The following is a 24,825-nucleotide window of genomic DNA, read 5'->3' as shown; positions in this document are numbered from 1 at the left end:
ACCTTGACCAATATGCACATTAGACTGGTTTTAACTCAAAGGGAAAAAAATCAATGTCGGATTTTTTATGCGGCACCCTCCTAAAATGTTTAGTCATGTTAAAAATTAAGATTGCCAAAACTTGAGCTCAATCAGAATATGTTAACACGTGCCACTGGGGCCTCAAAGTTTTCAAGGGCTTTTTATATAGCCAAAATTAAAATCTGATCCGATTTTTAAAATTTTTTGTAGGATTACTTACTTAGCCACTACAAAGAACTGGTAAACTGTTTTCATCGATTGGACAGTATAACAATAAATACAAGATAATTGGACCGAAAAAAAGAAGACAGGTGCATCGGCGTTTTGAAAGTTTACGTCGGGAAGTAACCTAAATAGGCGTGGCAAGTTCCGCCCATTTCTACAAGTTTTGAAATATTCGACATCAGATTCTTTAGAATCCTTGCATTTTAGGTATAAAGTATCTTTGGCAATATTATTGACAACAGTGCGGTGTATCTTTTTGTGAAAATAATTAACCCTCATGCGAGTCACTAAATGGGTCTTTTTGGTCCCTTTTTTCAAACACGTTTAAAAACTCCTTTAAAATGTGATCGTATCATTTTAAAATATTCTACACAAGTATTTGTCATAAAATTCTACTATAGGTCCCCAAATACACCAAAACTCTAAATAGTACCTAATCGCCAAGAATCTGCCAAAAGTAAAATCACGTTTTAGGGTTAATGTTGTACTTTATCTGAGTTTATTAAGTTTATTCTGGATAGAAGACGTCAAAGACAAAAATATTCTCCATCAAATTTCAATGTAACTTGCCGAATAAGTGAAATGTGTATTTATAATATATATCAAGAAAATATATACATCAATTTTGCCAACAAAACACCCATATATCATTTTTCGAGTTTGTGCATGAAAGTAACATGAAATTTAGTTTTAGACGAAAGGTGTTAAAAATAGAAATATTCTACACAAAATTTCACTGCAAGCCCACAACAAACTACTTTGATATGAAAATTAAATATTATAGGTAGAAATTATTTGTTAAACTTTTAGACTCGTAATTAAAATTTAATCCATACTAACTCAAAGTCTACTAAAATACTTTACTTTTTGGGGATCGGGTAAAGAGAAGAAGTATTCCAAATCAAATTTCATTATGAGCCTCTGAACAAAAGAAATTAGTAGCTATAATATTTAACATCTCCAGAAGCTTTCGCTTTTTTATATATAATTTAGGACTATGTTTTTATTCACATTTTCGTTATCTGCGATCACAAAATTTATTTTTTATTGATGTTTTTTCATAATAAATTATTTCGTAATAAATTATATGGTGTATATGGGGATTTCTGAGTGAAATCGGACACTTTTTTAAGATGAGGTTTTTGATTTCCTTTATTTCTTGCTGCGGTGATGCTGCTCATTAGCAAAACATTTTAGTATATTTTCAGATTTTTTTGGACTAACCGCTCCAGAGAAATCGCGCCTTGAAAAAGTCAAATTTTGTAAAAACTACATGCAAAGAAATACTCATAACTTCTTTAATATTGGTCCAATTTGAAAAAATCTTTTTTTGTATGTTTTGTTGTTTTATCAGCTGTTAAATAAAAAATAGCAAAAAAATTTGCACAGTGGGCTTGGATGCTATTTCCGCGATTTAATATTTAAAATCAATTTTTAAAGATGTTCGACCCCTTCGATTTTCTTTAATTTTTTTTTGTATTAAACTACGTTCAATTACTAAAATTTTAAGTCATATGTGGTAATGGGATTCGGACGATTACTATTTTTTCTGAATTTTTTAAAATTTGTCAATTCAATTTTTCCTTTATAACTTTGTGCAAAATTTATTAATTTATTAAAAAAATTAAAAGTTTCATTTTTAAACATTTGTTTTGATTTTATATTTATGAATTTATCTCAAACATCTTAAAAACAGCATCATTTTTCGATTTTGAAAATGCATCAGCGAAAATTCCATTAAAGCCCACTGTGCATTTTTTCTATTTTTTATGATAAATATATAATATATAATGATAAATATGTACTCTTAGCTTCAAAGATACAGGAAATACAAATTTTGGACAAAGGTATAAAGGAAAATTTGTACTGACAAATCTTAAAAAATTCAGAAAAAATACTAATGGTCCGAATCCCATTACCACATAGGACTTAAAATTTTTGTAATTGAACGTAGCTTAATACAAAAAATACAAAGAAAATCGAAGGGGTCGAACATCTTAAAAAATTGATTTTAAATATTAAATCGCGGAAATAGCATCCAAGCCCACTGTGCAAATTTTTTTGCTATTTTTTATTTAACAGCTGATAAAACAACAAAACATACAAAAAAAGATTTTTTCAAATTGGACCAATATTAAAGAAGTTATGAGTATTTCTTTGCATGTAGTATTTACAGAATTTGACTTTTTCAAGGCGCGATATCTCTGGAACGGTTAGTCCAAAAAATCTGAAAATATACTAAAATGTTTTGCTAATGAGCAGCATCACCGCAGCAAGAAATAATGGAAATCAAAAACCTCATCTTGAAAAAGTGTCCGATTTCACTCAGAAATCCCCATATATAATAGGGAAAATATTGATAACCCAGATCGGACTTCGAAAATGTACGTATTTTAGTACTATAAACTAAAATAACGTCATCAGGATAAGTCCATGGGTTCCTAATATTGTATGTGAAAATGCGGGGATAGTCTACGGCTATTGTCCAGTGAATATATCTAATATACGAGTCCTAACATCCATGACTTTGGTATGGTCCTAAATACCATAATGGTGGCAGCTACTCCTGCTCTGACAAAATTGACTGAATTAACCCTTGAAATCGAAGTAACTATTCATATCCTAACTAAATTTATTATGATCATTCATGATACACACATGTATGTCACTTTTTAGAGTTAATTCAATCAATTTTGTCAGAGCAGGAGTAGCTGCCATCATTATAGTATTTAGAACCATGCCAAAAACATAGATGTTAGGACTCGTATGTTAGATATATTCACTGGACAATATACGTAGACTATCCCCGCATTTTCACATACAATATTATGAACCTATGGACTTATCATGATGACGTTATTTTAGTTTATAGTACCAAAATACGTTATTTTTCAAAGTCCGATCTGGGTTATCAATATTTTCCCTATATATATATTCACCATAGATTTTTCAAAAACAGTTTTGATCGAGCACATATAATCTTCTTAAAGAATTTATTATGAATAAACATCAATAAAATATATTTTGTGAGCGCAGAAAACGAAAATGTGAATAAAAACGGTAGAATATGATCCTAAATCATATACATACATATAAAAGCGAAAGCTTCTGGAGATGTTAAATATTATAGCTACAAATTTCTTTTGTTCAGAGGCTCATAATGAAATTTGATTTGAACATTTCTTCTTTTGGCACAATCCCCAAAAAGTGAAATATTTTAGGAGATTTTGACTCAGTATGGAATAAATTTTAATTAAGAGTCTAACAGTTTAACAAGAAATTTCTACCTATACTATCTAATTTTGTAACGCAATTTTCTTAACAAAGTATTTTACTTAGATATCTAGTTTGTTCTAGGACTTACAGTGACATTTGTGTAGAACATTTTTTCTTTTAACATCTTTCGTCTAAAACTAAATTTCATTGCACTTTCATGCATCAAATCGAAAAACGAACAATACAAATTTATTTAAAAAAAATATTTGGGTGTTTTGTTGGCAAATTTGATGTAAAGATTTTCTTGGTATTTCAAATACATTTTTCATTTATTCGGCGACTTATACTGAAATGTGGGACAAAACTTTATAAACTCAGATAAAGTACAACATTAACCCTAAAACGTGATTTTACTTTTAGAAGATTTTTGGCTTTTATGTACGATTTAGAGTTTTGGTGTATTCGGGGACCTATAGTAAAATTTTATGACAAATAATTTTGTAGAATATTTTGATCTGATACGATCACATTTGAAAGGTGTTTTAAACGTTTTTGAAAAAGGGACCAAAAAGACCCGTTTAGTGACTCGCATGAGGGTTAATTTTTTCATTAAAAGATATCCTGCATTGTTGTCAGTAATATTGCCAAAGACACTTTATGCCTAAAATGCAAGGATTCCAAGGAATCTGATATCCAATATTTCAAAACCTGTAGAGATGGGCGACACTTGCCACGCCGATTTTCGTTACTTCCCGACATAAAACGCCGATACAAGTGTCTTCCTTTTTTCGGTCCTCTTTCATAATGTACTGGGTTTCTTGTAATTTTAAAAAAAGTTCAATTTTGTTGTACAGTGTAATCAAAGGGCAAGGATCTATTTTAAGATTTTGCAATTGTTCAGAAATGTATAACAATTGAATTAAGCATTTCAGTGGCAAATGTTTGCAGCAGTGCTGAAACAGAAACATACAAATTGAAATAGGCGTGGATATTTTGATTGCAATTTGGTATGCTCAAGTAATAGTTTTCCTCATTTCTCACTAAATGTTTTGCATACCACATTGTGTAAAAGCGTTCCACGTTTGTGCATTTTTTATTATATTACAAGCAGACCGGGGTCCGCGTTGCTGACCCGTCGTAATGAGTTTTAATGGCAACTTTTTATGGACTTTATGCTTGACAATTCAAAAATAGATATTTTCCACTTCACTTCTTCGGACCATTGTCAAACTGAGGAGGATTTTCAATTTATCAACAGATTTTGTCTATAACCTTTCTTCCCTCTTATGGACTTTGTCGAGTTTTGTGCCCATTGATGCTGCTTAGGATTTATTATCTTTCACATCCCATATCTTTAAAATAGAGCAATCTAATTATAAAAGTTTAAATTTCTTCCACATACTGAGACTTATATGTTTTAGTTTTTCATGTCTGATGGACGGTTGAACCTTGCCATTTAAGGAAATTTGTAAATATATCGTTATTCTTGAACCATCGCAATTTGCAAGTTTAGCGAATATAGCGATTAGAAAACAATAGGCCCCCAAAATTCGTCTACAAATATATATCTTTTTGGGCCACGGGACATTCCTAAAATCTTTTTAAAAAAAATCATTAAATCAGTGGTATTGAAAAAATATGTATTGAAAAGAGTGGGAGTGGTAATCAGTTTTCTAGATATAACATATTTATTTTGGCTCCAAATCATAAGTTTGGCTTATGCATATAGCGTTTTAAAAAGGCGTGGGAAAGGTACCCAACCTCAACATTCGTAATTTTTGTAAATATGAAATTTTGCAAATGTCATGATTTTTATTTTTTATAAATATAGCATTTTTAAAGAAATAGGGTATATGGTAAGTACCCCGCCCCTTCCGGAATTCAACTAAATTTGTAGCCTATTTTAACCCTGTACATTCCCTGGCAATCGGTTCTGTAGTTTTTGTAGAAGGGTGACGTAGGGGATGGAATATACCAAGGAACGGTCTTGACCGGCTTTAACGTGGCAAAGCCCAGGGTTTATCTTGGTCCCTCTTTCATCTCAAGTGGGCACTGACCTCCCCGTGGTGTCACCTGGGGAACTGCCTTTAACACCCGTTAAAGGTAGTGAGCTAACATGTGCCGCGCGTTCACCCAGAGGAACGTTAAAAACTTGGGTTTGGGCGTCGGGTCAGTAACCCTCCCCTAGTAAAAACAGCCTAATTTGAAAAAACGAAAGAAAAGAAAAACAAACCCCTCTAAAGTTGACGAACCTCGCAAACGTTTTAAGGACCATGATCTGCGAATCTGCACCTGGAATGTTCGCACTCTTTATAGAGAAGGTGGAGTTTACGCATTGGCAGATGTACTTGAAAAGTACAAGGCCGACATTACTGCCATACAGGAAATACGATGGAACGGGGAAGGCGTCACAACAACACCTAAAGGTGACGCTCTGTATTATAGCTGCCATGACACATCTGGTCTCCAGCTTCACCGCAGTGGATGAAAGACTCGCTGCAATTCGACTAAAAGCAAAATTCTTCAACATCAGCTTTATTTGCGCTCATGCTTCCACTGAAGACAAGGACGAACAGACTATTTTACGAGCGCTAAGAAGAAACTTAAGGCCGTTGCCCTTCCCATGACATTAAATTATACTAGGCGATTTTAATGCCAAAATTGGAAAGGAGAATATCTTAGGCCCAACAGTCGGGAAATTCAGTCTCCACAGTGAAACATCTGACAATGGTATGAGGCGGATACACTTTGCCGATGCAAGAAACATCGTAGTTAGCAGTACCAGATTTAAGCATCTAGATATTCATAAGGGAACCTGGCTGTCGCCAGATCAAAGAACAAGAAATCAAATTGATCACGTTGTGATAGATGGAAGACATGCATTAGGCGTGTTGGATGTACGATCGTTCCGAGGCGCAAACATTGATTCGGACCACTACCTTGTTGCAGCAAGGGTACGCACCCGCTTAAACGTAGCAAACAAAGTACGAACAGACACAACACAAAAGTTAGACATCGGTAAGCTGCAATCACAACAGATAGCCACAGCATATTCCACTCAACTAGCCCAATTGCTTAATCAAAGCACTCCTCATTCCGATAACATACCAGCGCAATAGCAAAGCATTGCCCACTCCATGCAAACAGCCGCAAAATCCATACTTGGATACCAGAGGCCTCCAGCAAGGAATCCATGGTATGATCAGGAGTGTCGTGCTACTTTACAATCCGTAGCAACGCGTAGCACACGGGAGAGATACAGGGAGAAAAGGAGAGAGGAGAAACGTCTTTTCCGAAGGAAAAAGAGAGAGATGGAAAAGCGGGAGGGTGAATAATCGAGATGTACAGGAGCCAGAATGAAGTCCGAAAATTCTACCAAAGAGTCAAGCATCAAACTGATGGCTTTGGTACAGGCACATCCTCCTGTAGAGACCAGCAAGGTAATTTGGTAACTGATACAGATAGTGTACTCAGGATATGGAAAGAACATTTTTAAAAACTGTTGGTATCCAATAGCAGCGAAGACGACGAAGATACCACAGTCCAAATCCCAGAAGATGGTATTGAATGTATACCGCCCAGCCAAGATGAGGTAAAGACAGCAATAAATCGACTGAAGAATAATAAGGCAGCAGGAGCCGATGGCTTACCAGCCGAGCTGTTCAAAACCGGAGGCGACACGCTGATAAGGTGTATTCATCAGCTAGTTAGCACCATCTGGCAGGAAGAACGAGTACCCGACGATTGGAACCTGAGTATCCTGTGCCCCGGCCACAAGAAGGGAGATAAGACTGTATGCTCTAACTATATAAGTCTACTCCCTATTGCCTACAAGATCGTGTCAGGGATATTGTGCGAACGACTAAAGCCTATGGTCAACGAGATAATTGGACCATACCAATGCGGCTTTTGACCTGGCAAGTCCACCAGTGACCAGATATTTACCCTGCGGCAAATCCTGGAGAAGACCCAAGAGATGCAGATAGACACATACCACCTTTTTGTCGATTATAAAGCAGCCTTCGACAGCCCGCTGCGTTCAAAGGTATTCCAAGCCATGTCTGAATTTGGTATCCCCGCAAAGCTCATCCGTCTTTGCAAAATGACTTTAACTGACACGAGGTCCTCAGTTAAAATAGGAAAGAACCTCTCCGAAGAGTTTGGTACCAAAAGAGGTTTCAGACAACGAGACAGCCTTTCGGGTGATCTCTTTAACATCCTGCTGGAAAAGGTTATACGAGAGGCAAACGTCAAAAGAAGTGGCACAATCTACACCAATAGTCACATGTTACTTGCTTATGCTGATGATATAGACATCATAGGCCGATCAGTAAAAGAAGTAACTGATACCTTTATGATATGTGAGAAGACCAAGTTGATGGTGTCGACGCGCAATGCGTCGATTGAGCTCGAGCCGACTGTGGAAGTTGGTTCCTATAATATTGAGGTAGTAAAAGACTTCGTCTACCTCGGCACCTCCGTAAACACAACAAACGACATCAGTTGTGAAATAAAAAGAAGAATTATATTGGCCAACAGATGCTACTTCTCGTCAAACAAAAATAACGCTCTACAAAACACTGATACTACCCGTGCTGATGTATGGCTCCGAAGCCTGGGTATAGATGGCGCAAACAAGTGGATGATGAGATGAGAAGGCGCGGTATTCCAGAAAGCGAAGCAACAAATAGAGAGAATTGGAGATCTTTTCTTAGTTCGGCCTATAGAACAAATGTTCTGTAATGGGCCAGCCAAGTAAGTAAGTAAGTATATATAAATCGGACTTGAATACAAATTAATGACTATATTTACTCCAAACACATGAAGCAAAATATAACAAAACTTAAAAACTTCATATCTTGTTTAATTCGAAAAAAATGTAGGTTGAAAAAATTTTGCAGGGTTGTTCTATTCAAGTGAGCGGCAGTGTATGTTATTTTTGAGACTGTTGCAAACATATATATGTCTAATGGAAAATATGTTTGGGACATATGTTAAAGAGGCATACTTTTTCCTCCGTGTACCGTTATATGCGGCCTACACCAAAAAAATGGACCCACGTTGACAATTTTTGAGGATAGGTTTTGTGACCACTGAGAACCTCGAATGTCAAATAACATGTATTTGTACCGAAAAGTCGGGAGGTACCGTTATATCTAGCTACATTGACTATTTTGTATGGAGAGGTGTTGTGATCACGAAGATATTAATGGCAAGATTGATTGGGAAATTCATTCTTCACAATGAAATATCTGACAAGGGAACGGGGCTGATGACTTCGCGGTAGCTCACCCTCCTTGAGTGACGAGCATGGTCATCTGTTCACAGATACAGATAGTGTGTTCAGGAATTGTTATATGGTGACTATACCAACTCATTGGCTGATATAGGTCATCTTCGAACTTGACTTGATATTGCGCCCTAGCTCAGACGGGCAGACGGACATGGCTAACCGACTCAGAATAACATTAACATTTTGAACTTTTGAAAGCATTTGGTTGTATGCTAAGTTGACAAAATTGTATTACTATGTATATAGAAATAAATATTATAATGAACAACCTTAGGTAGCCTGACAATCAATTATAGTCAAGTTTGGTCATTACCTTTTCCAACGTTGCCAGTGCTGTGTCATAGATACCTTCTGAACCGTGAAATATCGAAAAATAAAAATGCTCTTGCTAAAGCTGCTATTTGAAGAAATTGTATCTGGTGCGAAAAACTTAAAAATAGGTAAGTGTGATCTACAATATTTGTGATGTGCTGGATCTAATCTACTTGACCGTAATGTGTCAAGTTTTGGTAATTTTGCTGGCTGCTAAATATTCATGGCAATCATGAATATTTTTCTCGGAATTTTCCGCACGGAAAATAATTTAAAAAAGTGAAATTCCATATTTTAAATCTTTGAAAACCCACTAGGATCACTTAATTATGGAATATTTTCGCCGAATCGACTAAATAAATCCTTTTTGGACATAAATATGTAATTAACAAATTTTGAAATTGAGGAAAGGGAAAAAACTCCGCAGGGAATTTTTATTCATGATTGCCCTGATTATATTGAATTACAAGCGTCACCTTTGTTGTAACATCAAAATTTAATTACAATATCAAAATTAATCCTGTTTTTTGATAAAACATTTCGCTATCTAGATATTTTACGATTATCACCAACAACTACAAGCTTCTGTTTTTACAGAAACCTCAGCTCCATATGCAATTTCATGACAATAGGTCCATAATTTCCACGTTTTGTTGTAGGGGTAAACAATTTCTACAGAAAATTGTCTGTATACAACCACTATTTAATATAGCCCCAGTGTAACGGTACCTCACGATTTGTTGTATTTGGTTGTTGTTTGTCACATGTTCGCACCGAAATGTGGATACAAAAGTTTTATTTGGAAAATCGTTAATACAACTAATACCGTGGCGGAGGATCATAAATAGATATCGCAGTTTGGTATATTTTTTATTTCTTATCTAATTGCACTCAAATGTTGGATATAGACATTTTAAGGATAAATTTTTCGATATCTGTGGCCATATCAAAAACATGCAAAAAATATGGAAAAATATACAAAAAATATACAAACGGTTTTTGGCTGAAAATCGTCATGAAAGTCGTATAATTGTCAATTAATGTTGAAAAATCTTCAAAACTCTTTGAAGTGTTCTTTTAAATTAAGATTGTTGGCCATTTAATGTCAATTTTTTTAGCAGATTATTATGTTACTGGCAAATTGTCCTCTACTTCGTATGCGGATAGGAAATAAAAAACAAATAAAACATATTTTATATGGAAAGGGTGAAGTATGAGCATGCTTTTTTAATTGTTTTTAATTGATATTTAATTTTATTTAAGTACTCTTCCACTTAAGCCTATGTTCCAAACTTAACTAAAACTTTCAGAAAAAGAACAATGTTGTTAAAAGGATTCTTCACATTTGACTATTTGATCTCAGTAAGTAAGACAGAAAACGCGTTCGCGTCCTGGGTTCGAAAAATCGTTTTAAATGTTGTGTCATTGGTTTTTGATACAATATTTAATACAAACCGGGCCCTTATCTAAAAATTTACAGGTGTAGCTCTACTTGTTCACCTAATACCTTTGGTATTACATATAGAAATATGTCGTACATTTCATATATACAGTTAGTCAACTTAATTATTGCAAAACCAAAATTATTACAAAATTTTAAATAAAACATCATTTTATTGGTATAAATAAATATCATTATTAATATTTTTGTTAACAATACAATTCTTACACATGTTTATTAATATAATTAAATTAAAAATAGCTAAATTTCACTAAACATTTTCTTAAAATAAACAAAAATGAGTACAACTCATTGTTTGCACTTTCGACTAAAGAAATGCAACATTCACAACTTTTCAGTCTTTCACGGTATTTTTCGAAAAGTTGGTTCTAATATTTCGTATTCCCACATTTGGCATCAAAAACAGCTTGTAAACGTATCTGAATTTAATAAATAAGTTTCGGAATGTCGTATTCCAATTGCATTTTTTAGCCAATCTTCTTCATTGCATTTTATTGAGTCCTCCAGGTTAGTGGGCGACCTATTCCCGACTTTTTCGTTCAGGTGTACCTATGAACTTTCGATGGGGTTAATATCTAGACACTGGAACGGGGTGTATATGACTTTGATACAGTTGTATAACAACCAAGTCCTGCATAAATTCGATTTATGCTTAGGGTCGTTGTCTTGGTAGTACTCATATTGCAATTTGTTTGAATTTTCAGGGCCAAAAGGCCCAAACTTCTTGACGCTTTTGGTTAAATTTTTTCTTAAACATCTAAATAAACCTCCTATGTCATTGCTTCTTCCAAAAACAAGATTTTACCAACGTCACTGCTTGGTACATACTATAACTGACAGTTTTCCGAACTTTACGGTATGCATTAAATTTTTGTTTTCCATGGCTTTCAAGGGTTTTCCCAATACTTTTTGAGATCCATTGTGATTGTACAACATAATTTTAGTCTCATCAGAAAATATAACGCCATCCCAACACTAAAGATGGTGTGAAAAGTTGTCTATAACAAGTCTGAATAGTTTCTATATATTGTGATGGAAGGGCAATGGTTTTTACCTAGTCACTCGTGATGAGTGCTTGTTATTATGTAGCACTTTTCTGATTTTTCCATGTGACACACTTACTCCAAAATCATTTTTAATTAGAACAAGTAAAAAGTAGTTAAGTTCGTCCGGGCCGAACTTTTTATACCCTCCACCATAAAATAGTCTTCATTAAAATGGAATAATTAGGGTCCTTTCACAATTTTAGGTGGAACAACTTTTCTACAATGGATAGACTCCTACTGCCTCCCACTACTGCTTAAATTACACTGTGAACACAAATGTTGGGGCAGAGATAATTCCTTTTGGAGATGAAAGCCCTTGGTGTGTGTATTAAAAACCCCGAAGGACAGATGCGCCGTGAGTCCAACTTCCGTGTTATGGCGTGATGAAGTTTTTGCAAGAGACCCTGTAAGCCATCATGAATTAGCATTATATCTTTGTTTGTTGTTTTTGTAGAGCACTTAAGCAACAGTGAACAAAGATATAACGCTAATTCCTGATGGCCCACAGGGTCTCTAACAAAAATTTCATCACGCCATAACGCGGAAGTTCGACTAAAATTCTCAAAATACCGAAAATTGGGAGGTACCGTTATATGGGGGCTATACCAAAACATGGACCTATGTTGACGATGTTTGGTGGGGATGTTTCATGACCACTGAGAACCTCAAATGGCAAATTGCAGATAGTTCGGTTACAAATTGTGGCTAAAATTCTCAAAATACCGAAAATCGGGAGGTACCGTCCATTGGGATATAAGTTTGTTGGTCACTAGGAACCATAAGTGCCAAATTATAGCTAGTTCGGTCTGCAAATGTGGCGTAGAACGTCAAAATACCTCAAATCCGGAGGTACCGTTATATGGGGGCTATACCAAAGAGTGGACCGATATAGGCCATCTTCGAACTTGACCTGCCTATGGAAAAAAGACCCTCGCGTGCAAAATTTCAGCACTCTATCTCAATTATTGCGGACGCTAGAGTGATTACAACAGACGGACAGACGGACATGGCTAGATCGTATTAGAATTTTATCCAGATCAAGAATATATATACTTTATAGGGTCGCAAATGATTAGTTCGATGTGTTACAAGCAGAATGACAAACTTAATATACCCTCCATACTATGGTGGAGGGTATAAAAAGCTATTTTCAGGTGCTGCTTTGGGCTATTTCGTTTAATTTCTTTAATCATTCTACAGTCAATTCGTGTTTGAAGCATTGTGGCGTTTTTTTATTGGGATAGCGTTTGCAATTTTGTTTTTTTTTTTCAAAATAGTCTGGCTTAATCCCATTGTTGTTGTTTTAATATTTTAAAACAACTATTTTATTAGTGGAAAAGATTTGGCATTGTTCGCCAAGGGTTAAGGCAGGGAATACTATAGTTTCGATCCACGCCACTGGATCTCATCAGTTCCCTTATTTCTTGTTTGTGGATATTCTCCACCGAAGTTATTTTTCAATAACTTCTTCAACAAGAAACTTTTTATACCCAAACATCAATCGTCTTCGCCTTACCCCTTGGCGAACACTTTTCCACTAATAAAATAGTTGTTTTAAAATATTAAAACAACAACAATGGGATTAAGCCAGACTATTTTGAAAAAAAAAAACAAAAGTCAATTCGTGTCGTTAGTATTTTGGCCTTGCCATGTAACGCCCTCAATTTGAGCCTGGCTTCTTTCTCGGTGCGGTATATGATGTTGTATACACTTCTCAGCTTACGAGAGGTGATTTTAGGGATTTCTCTTTCGGATGTACTTATTATAATTGGAATATACCAAATGTTGCATATTTTCCTAAACCGTTTACCTGACTTTCTCTTTTTCTGAGTATACCGTCTACGTTAAACACACAAACATTAATTTATGATCAAAAATTATAGATCTACATGTCCACATACCATAAAAGTCTTAAAAATCCTTAAATGCAAAAAATCGCGGTGGAAACCCCACGATTTCATTCCACATTAATTCATTTTGCAATTATTTAGTTGACACCACAAAAACTGGGTACATATCCTCCTTGTCCGTTGTTTTTGTTATTTCCAACCGATTTCTGGATTTATTGGCTTGATGTTGTCATTAACAGGCAAATCTACAGATATTTACAAAAAGCCCAACATTATTGAAAGAATTTCTTGTAGTAATTCCTAATTAAACATCTAAATTTTTAAAAATTCATGGTTTGCAATAATATAGTTGACTAACTGTATGTCGTACATTTCATATACTTTAAGTTCAAATTTTCATAACCATTTTGATCTAATCCCAGCAGTGATACTCAAAACAAATTTCAAAGCGCTGGATTTACCAGTTCATTTCATATTCCTTCAATGTTTAGTACTTGTAAGTTCTTTTAGTACACTTATTGTTTATTACCATTTTAGTACACTAAAAGTAAAATTCAAATTATATAATTCCATATCCATACTATATACCAACTGCGATTTTCATTTCCAGCTCTATCTGGTCCCCAGAAACAATTTTGGCACTATTTAATATATACATAATACGAACTACAAAAACATCTTCCTAATATTTTAAATAGCTCATCATCACAACATACATATTATACAAATTCTGCATCATTTAGTAATTTTCGTACATTTCCAAGATTCGTACATTTCTCAAACCCACACCTAATCTGTTTGTTAACCTCGCGCACCAGAAGTGACTCTCATACATACCAAATCCACACACCAAATACCAAACTTAGAAGGATTTAGTACTTTTCGTATATTTCTGGTACGTACATATTTCCTAAGCCACCTCCATATACCAACGTTACACTCACAATCTCCACCATCTAGTGCTTTTCATATAATTATGATACACATTTTCACAATCACATCCATACATTTATAATATATTTTGCAATATTAATGAATATCAGTATTTTTTGAGCCCAAAACGACTGGGGACACGGCACGGTAATGAGTTCTTTCACCTTGCGCCCAATTTTTTTCATATAAATATGTAGAATATTTTATTCTATTTCTAAAAATTTAAAATTTTTTCTAAGAATTTAAATTTTTTTCAATATTTTCATCCCTAAATGCGTCGAGACACAGAAACAAGACTTTTCGCAATATTTACCCACATATATTATTATATTAAGTTATATTATGTTAAGTTGGTTTTTATCGTTTGTAACGACCTTATATCTTGTTACCCCTAGTAATTTTAAATTTCGGATTACAGCTCGTTTGGTTAACAATTTTATTTAAAGTCTTCAAAATATGTACGTAAAATCGGGAGGTTCCGTTATATGGGGGGCTATACCAAAACGTGTGTCGATATAGCCCATCTACGAACTTAACCGAAATGGCGGGAATTTGGTATTCATAGCTCCTCGTTAAAGTTACAAAACTTTACCTAAGGTTTTAGCCGCCTAACCCTACCGATATGGCTAAAATTTTCCATTCCTAAATTTTACAGTAAATTAATATTTACTTAATAACTAATACATATTTATTTTCTATTTTTTGTTTGTTTTTTAGATGAACGCATAACAACAAATCCAATACTGGGCAGTCCATGGCTCATGCTTGCCTCAATACTATTCTATTTATGGTTAATATTGGTAGTTGGAAAAAAATTCATGAAAAATAGAAAACCATTTAAAGTGGATATGTTTATGCAATTGTACAACATTGTACAAATCTGTTTAAACGCTTTTATATTTTATGAATTTGTCCGCTACACCATTATGCGATCCGATTATAGTTTAAAATGTGAACCATTTAATCCACACGATAGAAGACCAGAAACAATGAAGCTAGTTCGTCCAACAGTATTGTATTATATATCAAAATATTTGGATTTCTTTGATACGGTAAATATAAAATGGAACGAATTTGATATGTAGACATACGGGGTACGTGATGAAAACCGAATCGACTCGATTTGCAGCGTCGAAATGGTATATAATCGGAGTGCCGTAGATGATAGTTTTTAGTTTTGCTTCGCAAACGCCTCTTATTTGAATGATATTTTTAAAATCCATTTTCAATTTCATTAAAATATTCACCAAAATTGAAGATCGAATTGTTTTCCATCACATACCTGATAGCTAATTGTAACTAATTATATTCATAACATTACTCTTGCAGGTATTTTTCGTTTTGCGTAAGAAATATAACCAATTGACATTCTTACATATTTATCATCACTCGATCATGATTTTAGGGACTTATGTGTATATGTCGCATACGTTTGGTAAGTATTTGTCTGAATCAAGACTGGGCAATCGAAGTCCCTTTTGTAGTATTGTGTTTGTGTGTGTAAATAATATCAAGTACGAACAAGTGCGGCCGGGCTGAACTTGTTATACCCTCCACCACGAGTTGTATTGAAGTCAAATAGAACAATTAGTTTTCTTTGGTTTACGAAGAAGACTGAATACAAATTTTCGGCAATTTCGGCAAAACATTGTGGCTAGCCTTCAAAATACTGAAATTCGGGAGGTACGGTTTTATGAGGGCTATATCAAAACGTCGATCTATACCTACAAAGTATGGCAGAAAGTTGTTAGACTCAGAGAAGACTGAGTACCAAATTTCCGATATTTCGGTAAGATAATGTGGCTAAAACATTCAAAATACCGAAAATCAAGAGGTACGCTTCTATGGGGGATCTATACTGAATGACCTATACTGATAATTCGCTTCTGGAATATTTTATAACCCTATGGAAGACTAAATAACAAATTTCAGTGTTTCGGTGGGATATTAATGTGACAACCTTCAGAATTACGAAAAATCGGTAGGTACCGTTCTATTCTATCACAGCCTTCAGAATTACGAAAATCGGGAGATACCGTTCTAGGGAGGCTATATGGAAACGACGAATTTCAGTCGGAAAGGTTTTTACCTCCAACGTAGACTAAATACAAAATTTCAGCCATTTCGAAGAGTTGTTGTGGCCACAAGCTTCAAAATACCGAAAATCGGTAGGCACCGTTCTATGGGGTCTATATTACGACGTGGACATGTACCGAATGATTTCTGGGGGAAATTTTTTACCACCAACGAAAACTAAATATAAAATTTCAGCCATTGCGTTGGAATATTGAGGCCACAATCTTCAAAATACCGAAAATCGGGAGGTACTGTTCTATGGGGGTTATATTAATGACTGGATCTGTACCGACAAAGATTTATACCCCCAACGAAGACTAAATACCACACTTTAGTCATTTCGGAGGAATATTGAGGCCCCAACATTTAAAATACCGAAAATCGGGAGGTATCGTTCTATGGGGGCTATATGAAGGCGTGGACCTATACCTATAGCGAAGACTAAATACCACATTTTAGCCATTTCGGAGGAATATTAAAGCCACAACATTCAAAATACCGAAAATCGGAAGGTACCGTTCTATGGGGACTATATGAAGGCGTTGACCTATAACGACAAAACTCTGGGGGAAAGGTGTATACCCCCAACGAAGACTAAGTACCAAATGTCAGGCATTTTGGTGGGGAATGAGGCTAAACCCTCCAAAATACCGAAAATCGGGTGGTACCTTTCTATGGGGGCTATATAAAAAAGTGGGCCGATAAAGCCCATTTGCAATACCAAACAGTAGTAGAAACTTCTACATCAAATTACAAATCTCTATATTAAAAATTGCGAGCTTTATCCTGATTTCAACAGACGGACGGACGGACATGGTTATTATACCCACAGCATTTATGCCAACGAGGGTATATAAACTTTCATACGGGCAAAATGTGCCTCATCGAAATAATGGTTTTGGACCCCAAGTATGTTTGGACGAAATATGTTTCTGACAATTTGGAGTTGATTTAGCCATGTCCGTCCGTCTGTCTGTCTGGCTGGAGCGCACGATAACTCTCGAACGGATCAATCGATTCGCTTCAAAATTTGGCCTTCGTAATATTTTGTTCAAATTTAGTTTAAGTTCGAAGAAAGCCATATCGGTCCATTCCTTCAGGTACCTCACCCACAAAAGTTCGGAAAAAATGTGCGCACGATAACTCTTGAAGGGAGTGACCGATTTGGTCCATACTTTGCACTTCCTAATATATCTACCAGATATAGATAGGATACCTCCCACACAAAATTTCGCATAAATTCACTTTAAGACCTGCTCTCCAATCAATTTGATTTTTTGAAGCAACTTTTATTCGCTGCCTCAATTACGACAGTAAAAGTTTTTTTCAAGGTCAAGTCCATACTTCTTGAAAAAAACAGCCCGAAACGGGTAAAAACCCCTATACCACCATATGTAGGGGCTGGAGAGCTTGACCCGAATACTGCGTTCGTCCACATTTTCGATATCGTAATATTTCTTCGAATATTAGATGGAATACGAAGATGGTGCTTACAGGTCCACTCTTTCCGGTACCTCCCCTACAGAAGTTCCAAAATATTAGCTAAAATGGCACGTGCGATATCTCATAAACGCAGCAGCCGATTTAGCCCAAACTTGGAATCTCTAAATATTTTGTCGAAGCATAGTTTATATACAAATGTGGGCCCTATAGGTCCAATCCTTGGGGAACTGCCCACACAAATGTTCAACATTTTTGTGTAATTAAGGGTCTGTTCGAGGATCCTTTGGAAACTTTTACCGAAGGATTTCCTAGTGGCCGTAAACAGGGCGATATTATGTTTTTCGTAGGCAAGTATGGTACAAAAGCCCTATCTATCGATATCCCCCGCAAATTTTTGAGCTTTAATCTAATCCATATTTGTAATGTACACGAAACAAGTCGAGATGCTTTGTCAAAATATACTTGGTTTTATTGCATCGTAGAGTTTAGAGAGACGTAGGACTGCGGGAGCCTTCTATCGCTAGCACTAGTCGGGTGGGGGGTTCGGGTCCTATTCTCACTAAACCACTTATCCATTACATGAATTAAATTTTTATTACAGACTCCCTTTTTTAAAAAAAAAATAAAAACAAAGACCAAAACCAATCGATGGCAAAGGTGGAAAATTAGATTAAATTATGAATTAGTGAAAAATTGGAATTGTTGAACTTTATATTTACTTTATATTTACAATATATTCCCCCCTGATGTCATTGGGGAATGTGCTTCATTACCCACACCTACCTATGTCCCTTACACACAAAAATATAATTTTTACAGGAACCCCAAAATGGCACTAACTCTACCTACTTACGATCTCATCTCTCGAGAAGAAAACATTGGGAAACGTTTAGCAAATCATTTTTGATTAACAAATTTATTCAAGGCATAATAAGAATTCTGATTAAAATTCAGGATTTATGTTTTCTTAATTAATAATCATAATTCGACTTTATGACATAATTCATAACAAAATATATATAACAAGTTAGATTGTGATATAATTATTCTTAGTTGATAGGATTTGTAAATTTATATTCCGCAGACTATGCATTAAATTGTATGGTTATTTGTATAATTATCGTTAAAGAGGAGAATAAAGGCAATATCTAAATTCAATAGAGGGTTAAGATACACATAAGCTCGTATTATGCAATCAAAACAAAGAATGATCAAAATTTGCATAGCAAGCACAAAGTGGAAATAAGATCGCAGGAAAAAAAACAACAATAAAACAGCTTGAAGTTCAATGACACTTTCAATCTGTTAATTATCATTACATTATCAAAATTTAATATTCTGCTACCTATGATTACATGATTATTATGATTGCTCTGTTAATTTTGATCAGATGTTAAAATGGATTGTGACTTGGATATTGCTTTCACTCTCTCTCCACAAAATCGATGGGCAAGAAAATGAAAAGTAAATCTAGACAAGTAACGATTGGACAATGGAAGAAAGTTTGTTTACATATTTACTTTGTCATGTACTTACATGTTATAAAGAAGAATAAAAACTCACCAACAAAATTCCATTAGTGTATGAAGGCCTTCAAGACGAATGGTGTTGTTGTTGTTACAGTTGATGTTTGCTATTAAAAGGGCGTAGCAATGCAATCATATGACTTGCATAGATTTAGCTTTTGTAAATTAATGATTTAAATTTTGATTGAAATATATGCTTATTTATAATAGTTACGTTACGTATTCACTTTTGTGTGTATTATATGATAATTCCTTAGAGTAAAATTCTTAATACAGCCATCGACATTATTGCGTAGTAGCCGCATGGGGTAATAAAAAACGCATAAGCTTCCTCTGGGAAATGCTTCTTTTTAAAGGTTGATGTTTCTATGATGATTCTGGACAAACTTTAATAATCTCGTTGATTTTGGAGGGTGAAATCACGGTACATGAGGTTTGATGTTAATGTCCGGGACTGTAGATCAATTTGCAAGTGGTTGGCAGACATCAGAATTTAGGTTATGATGCGTTGAAGGTTAGAAAAAAACGGGCACACGTTGATCATACAAAAAAATGGCGTTTCATTGCCGATTGCTGATTATAAATTTATGAGATGGACGTGGATTGGAAAATTAAGTGACATACACTTTTCCGTTTGCCAAATATTTTCAATTTGATGATGTCACTAAGACGATTCCGGATATAGTTTGTTGTACCTGCCCAAAATCACTTAGACAAAAAAATGGCGTCCATTTCAGGTTATGAAATTTTATAGTGATTCAGAATTTAGGTTTTCCACAAAAAAGATGCCCCAGATCGTCACTGCCCTGTGGGAAGCCACGACCTGGGTTGACAAGTGTCTGGAACAGGATAGAGGTTAACCAAACGTATTGTGATCCTATTTGTATGGTTATACGTCAGACGAATAGCCACGAAATAGCGTGGTAGTTTAAGCGTTGATTGGTTATTCCTAGCAAAGGAAAAATATGGCCTAAGTATTACCATAAAACTGAGGAATTTTTTTATTTTGTGTTACCTTTGAAATTTTAGGCAGGGAACTGGAAATTTTAATTTGATTTGCAATCCAGGCGAAATAATATTGTTCCGATATTTCTCTTCGTATTTTAATAATGTAAAACTAATTCGTTCACACTTTCTTTAAAAATTCACTGTGTGAAAAATGGAATGATTTGTAATTACCACGATGTGATCACTTTTAAATCTTCAAGAAAAAGAATTTGTAGGAGTGTGAAATTCCATGAGGAAAGTTAGGACGCTGTATTAAGTTGGAGAATCGATAATATAGCGTAGAAGGAGGAGGATAAAAAACGATATCGATTATATTTAGTACCGTACGATTGGCCGAAATTTATCCCGCAGAAGGTTTTTGCAATGACTCTCAAACTTTAACCACTTTTGATTGCTTATATTTTGTATATTTTTTTAAAAACTTTTATATTTTCAAATATTGTGTTTATTTCCAATCCTTTTTTATATATTTATATAATAATATCTGCAATAAAAATTAGCATCTCAACACGTTTTGATATGATACAAGGCATAATTTGTCACTTTGAATTATTTGCATTCCTCCAAAAGGCTTATTAGACAACTGATTTGATAAACATTAGAACAATTGCGAGCAGGTAGATGCAAAGAAGAATAAAAAAAAAACATAAAAGGCAGAGAGAATGATCATCAATTAAGATCGGGTATTAACAGTGAAGGTCAGGGTATAAACACCAGAATAAAATTTGTTGTTGGTGTAATGCAAAATGAGTAATACACATTGATGTTATTTGCATAATTATTTTATTACCTCTTATGTTCTCAGTGACTGGTGATTGATCCCACTACACTGTGGTAAAAAAGTATGCGATATCTTTGTTTTTTTAATTTATCTTTCCATCAGACAATAATTTTTTTGCAAAGGACGTCATTACAAAACCAGGTTATTTACCAGATTTTCGACAGGAAATAACCAGGAAAAAGACGTTTATTGTTTAATGTCCTTCGCATGAAAGGTGCCAACTACTTTTCCTTCCATATCCTCCAGGAGGTAGTAGTGACTGCCGAGTTTCTCACGGACCTTGGCTTTGACAAAAAGGGGTGCTAGTTTTGAGTTGTAGTTCTTTTCGAGGCTACTCTGTGTAAAGTTTCTTCTGTACACTTCTTGGCCCACACTAAATGTTGGTTGCCTTGTACGAAGGTTATACTGTTGCTGGTTAACCTGAAACGCTTCTTTGATCCTTTTTTGAAGGTCAGTTCTCAGAAGCTGAAGCTGATCGTCACGGCACAGTGATGTGGTCGGCTCATTTAGCAAACTGAATTTTCGAAGCAGGCTGTAGGTCGAACCATGGGTAACCATGTCGAAGCCGAACAAGGCATGGTATGGGGTACAGTGAATAGATTGGTGTATGGAGTTGCGTAAGGCACAACTAATAAAACTTAGCTTTCGATCCCATTCCTTGTGGTCGTTTCTAAGAAATGCTCGTATACCCGCAATAAGCGAGCGGTTTACACGCTCAGAGGCATTTGCCTGTGGGGAGTATAGAGCAGTGTAAACATGATTGATACCATAGTTAGTGAAAAAGGCGTTCAAGTCGTTAGCCTTGAACTGGCTACCGTTATCACTAACTATGGTCTCGGGGACTCCATAAATGTGGAAAATATTCGACAACAAAAATCTTGTATTGCGGTGGAGGTAAATTTCCGAAGGGGACATAACCAATGGAATTTACTGAGATGATCGAGGACAATCAGTATTCCAATATGTCCCGATCGGCTTCTGGGATAAGGTCCCAGGAGGTCTATAAATAGACGCTGAAATGGGCGGGTAGAAACTATATGGTTTACCATTGGTGGCTTCATTGTCATGTTAGGCGCTTTTGTGGTTTTACAAACCTCGCAGTTTCTCACATAGTCCCTAACGTCGCGTACCATTCCTGGCCAAAAACAATTTCTACGGACCAAATCGAGAGTTTTGGCCATTCCACCGTGCACAGTAACAACAGAATCGTGTGCTCTTGATATCACATCCTTCCTAAGACGAAGTGGTATCCAGAGTTTCCACGCCTGTTGTTCTTGCTCCTCCGAGCCCGAGTAGTGCTCGGTACGGTGGTATACATAATTGTCAATTACCCTCACATCTGGATATTGAGACTGATTTTGGGTGACTTTGTCTTTCAGGTCTAAGTATTCCTTGTCTTCGAAATATGGAGAATTCAAGTCTATTTCAGGGAGTATATCGTTAATGCTGGACACTTCTTCTGTCGGAATCCTGGACAAAGCGTCCGGAACCACATGCTCTTTTCCCTTTCTATGACTGATGCTAAATTTGTATGGTTGGAGCTTGAAAACCCAACGGGCAAGTCTCCCGCTCAAATCAGGTTGCCGCATCAGCCATAGAAGGCTAGAATGATCAGTGACTACCTCGAACTCCTGAAGTTCAAGGTAGCACCTAAATTTTTTTATCGCTTCAACGGCAGCCAAGCACTCGCGTTCTGTAACGCTATAGTTACGTTGGGCCGTTGTGAGCTTTTTGCTCATGAAAGCAATGGGTTTCTCCTGTCCCTCATCATCCAGCTGCACAAGGACCGCACCTATGCCGAAGTCGCTTGCGTCGCAGTGGAGATAGAATTTTTTTGAAAAATCAGGGTTTGATAGAATTGGAGCCGAAGTAAGTATCTTTTTGAGCTTTTCGAACGCTATCTGGGCTTCCGGAGTCCATTGAAACTTCTTTTTGGATTTAAGGACCTCCGTAATAGGGAAAGTTTCGGACGAAAAGTTTTGTACGAAGCGCCTATACCAACCAGTCAGACCCAAGAATCCTCGGACTTGCCGAAGGTTCTTGGGAACTGGCCAGTTGGTGATAGCTATGACCTTATCTGGGTCAGTAGTTATACCACCGTTGCCTATTATATAGCCTAAGTAGTTTACCCTAGTCACACAAAACTTGCTCTTAGACACATTGAGGGTAAGGTTCGCCTTTCTAAATTGCGAGGCTATCCTTGCCAAAACGTCAAGATGGGAGGGGAAGTCTTCAGACACGATGACGAGATCATCCAAATACCCAAACACGCAATGGCGCAAGTCGGGAGGGATGATCTCGTCCATTAGCCTACACATCGTCTGGGGGGCATTACAGAGCCCGAAAGGCATTACAACAAATTGATATAATGGCCTTCCGGGAACTGTAAATGCCGTAAGATGCTTCGATTTTTCATCTAGGCTAATCTGCCAGAAGGCATCTTTTAAATCCAATTTGGAAATCAGATTGGCCTTCGGCAACCGCGCGAATATCCCCTCGATATTTGGCAAAGGATACGCGTCCTTTTTCGTGACGGAGTTCAACCTCCGTGCATCTAAGCAAAGTCTGACTTTGTTTGGTTTGATTACTAATCGCATAGGGGAGCTCCAAGCGGAGGTTGAAGGTTCAATAACCCCCAACTTGAGCATCCTATCGATTTCTCCAAACATCAATTTTTCGACCGCAGGGGATACTGGATAGAACCGTTGCTTGATAGCAGTAGCATCTCCGACATCAATGGTATGCTGAAGCAGAGTGGTTCTACCTAGTCCCTGGGTCTCAAAATTCGGAAAAAGGTCAATAATCGCGTTCAATCGTTTCTTTTCGTTGGCAGATAAAGGGTATAAGTTGGTATCTTCTGGGGTAGGATCAGATTTTAGGACATCTTTGCTTTGCAAGGGGCTCAGTTCTGCAAAGGTTCTTGAGTCTAATGATAAAAAGTCAACAGAACCAACAATATCTGGCATTAAATCGAATTCTTTCCAGAAATCGACTCCCAGGATAAGCCTTTGAGAGATTGAAGGTATTATAAACAATTTAATTTGTTTATAAATGCCCTTAAAACAAATAGCGACGTCAATCCAACCCAAAACTGGCTGAGTTTGACCGTCTGCTGTTTTGACACACGATCTACACTTAGAAAAGGATGGATATTGGGAAAAATCATGACCAGCTAAGTCTGACCCGATACAGCTTATGCTGGCCCCTGTGTCCAATAATCCATATTCTTCGAATTCTAAAAAAGATACTTTGGCATAGTATCTCAGATCTTTAGAATTCGATACTATGGCAGAGACTAACAATTTTTTACATTTCTTGCGTAGTTTATGAAACGATCGCAGACGGAGAGTTGACCTTTTTGGTGTCTTTCTATCAGAAGGGTATATCTGGGATATTTCAAAAATTTCATTACGTCTTTGAACATACCGCGCATATCGAATATGATATGGAAGTTTTGGGTAAAGGGTAGCGGATTTTTCGCCAAGAGATGTAATTTGTACACCTTCAGGTCTCCTCAATATTGATATTCTGCTATCATTAGGTTCTGAATCATGTCCGGGTAAAGCCTTTAAGTCACATTTGGGTACTAAATTGTCGAAATTATTAGATTCATTTGAAGTTTTAGGATCCACT

The 24,825-nt window shown here is 35.9% G+C and overlaps 1 protein-coding gene across 2 annotated transcripts in view; it reads left to right on the top strand.

The window, feature by feature from the left end:
- Window positions 1–24,825, top strand: part of LOC141397012 (very long chain fatty acid elongase F-like) — a 54,180-nt gene that overhangs the window by 18,197 nt on the left and 11,158 nt on the right. The window contains exons 5-6 of one of the 2 annotated variants that reach the window (XM_073972794.1): window positions 15,076–15,410; window positions 15,688–15,793. In XM_073972794.1, the coding sequence (XP_073828895.1) occupies window positions 15,076–15,410; window positions 15,688–15,793 (441 nt within the window). The remainder of the gene's footprint in view (window positions 1–15,075; window positions 15,411–15,687; window positions 15,794–24,825) is intronic. The other variant, XM_073972795.1, reaches the window with a different exon arrangement.

The sequence above is a fragment of the Musca autumnalis genome, unplaced genomic scaffold, assembly GCF_047663935.1.
Source record: "Musca autumnalis isolate F117 unplaced genomic scaffold, ASM4766393v1 scaffold_3, whole genome shotgun sequence".
Classification (NCBI taxonomy): Eukaryota; Metazoa; Arthropoda; class Insecta; order Diptera; family Muscidae; genus Musca; species Musca autumnalis.
This window is presented reverse-complemented; position numbering and strand designations above follow the sequence as displayed.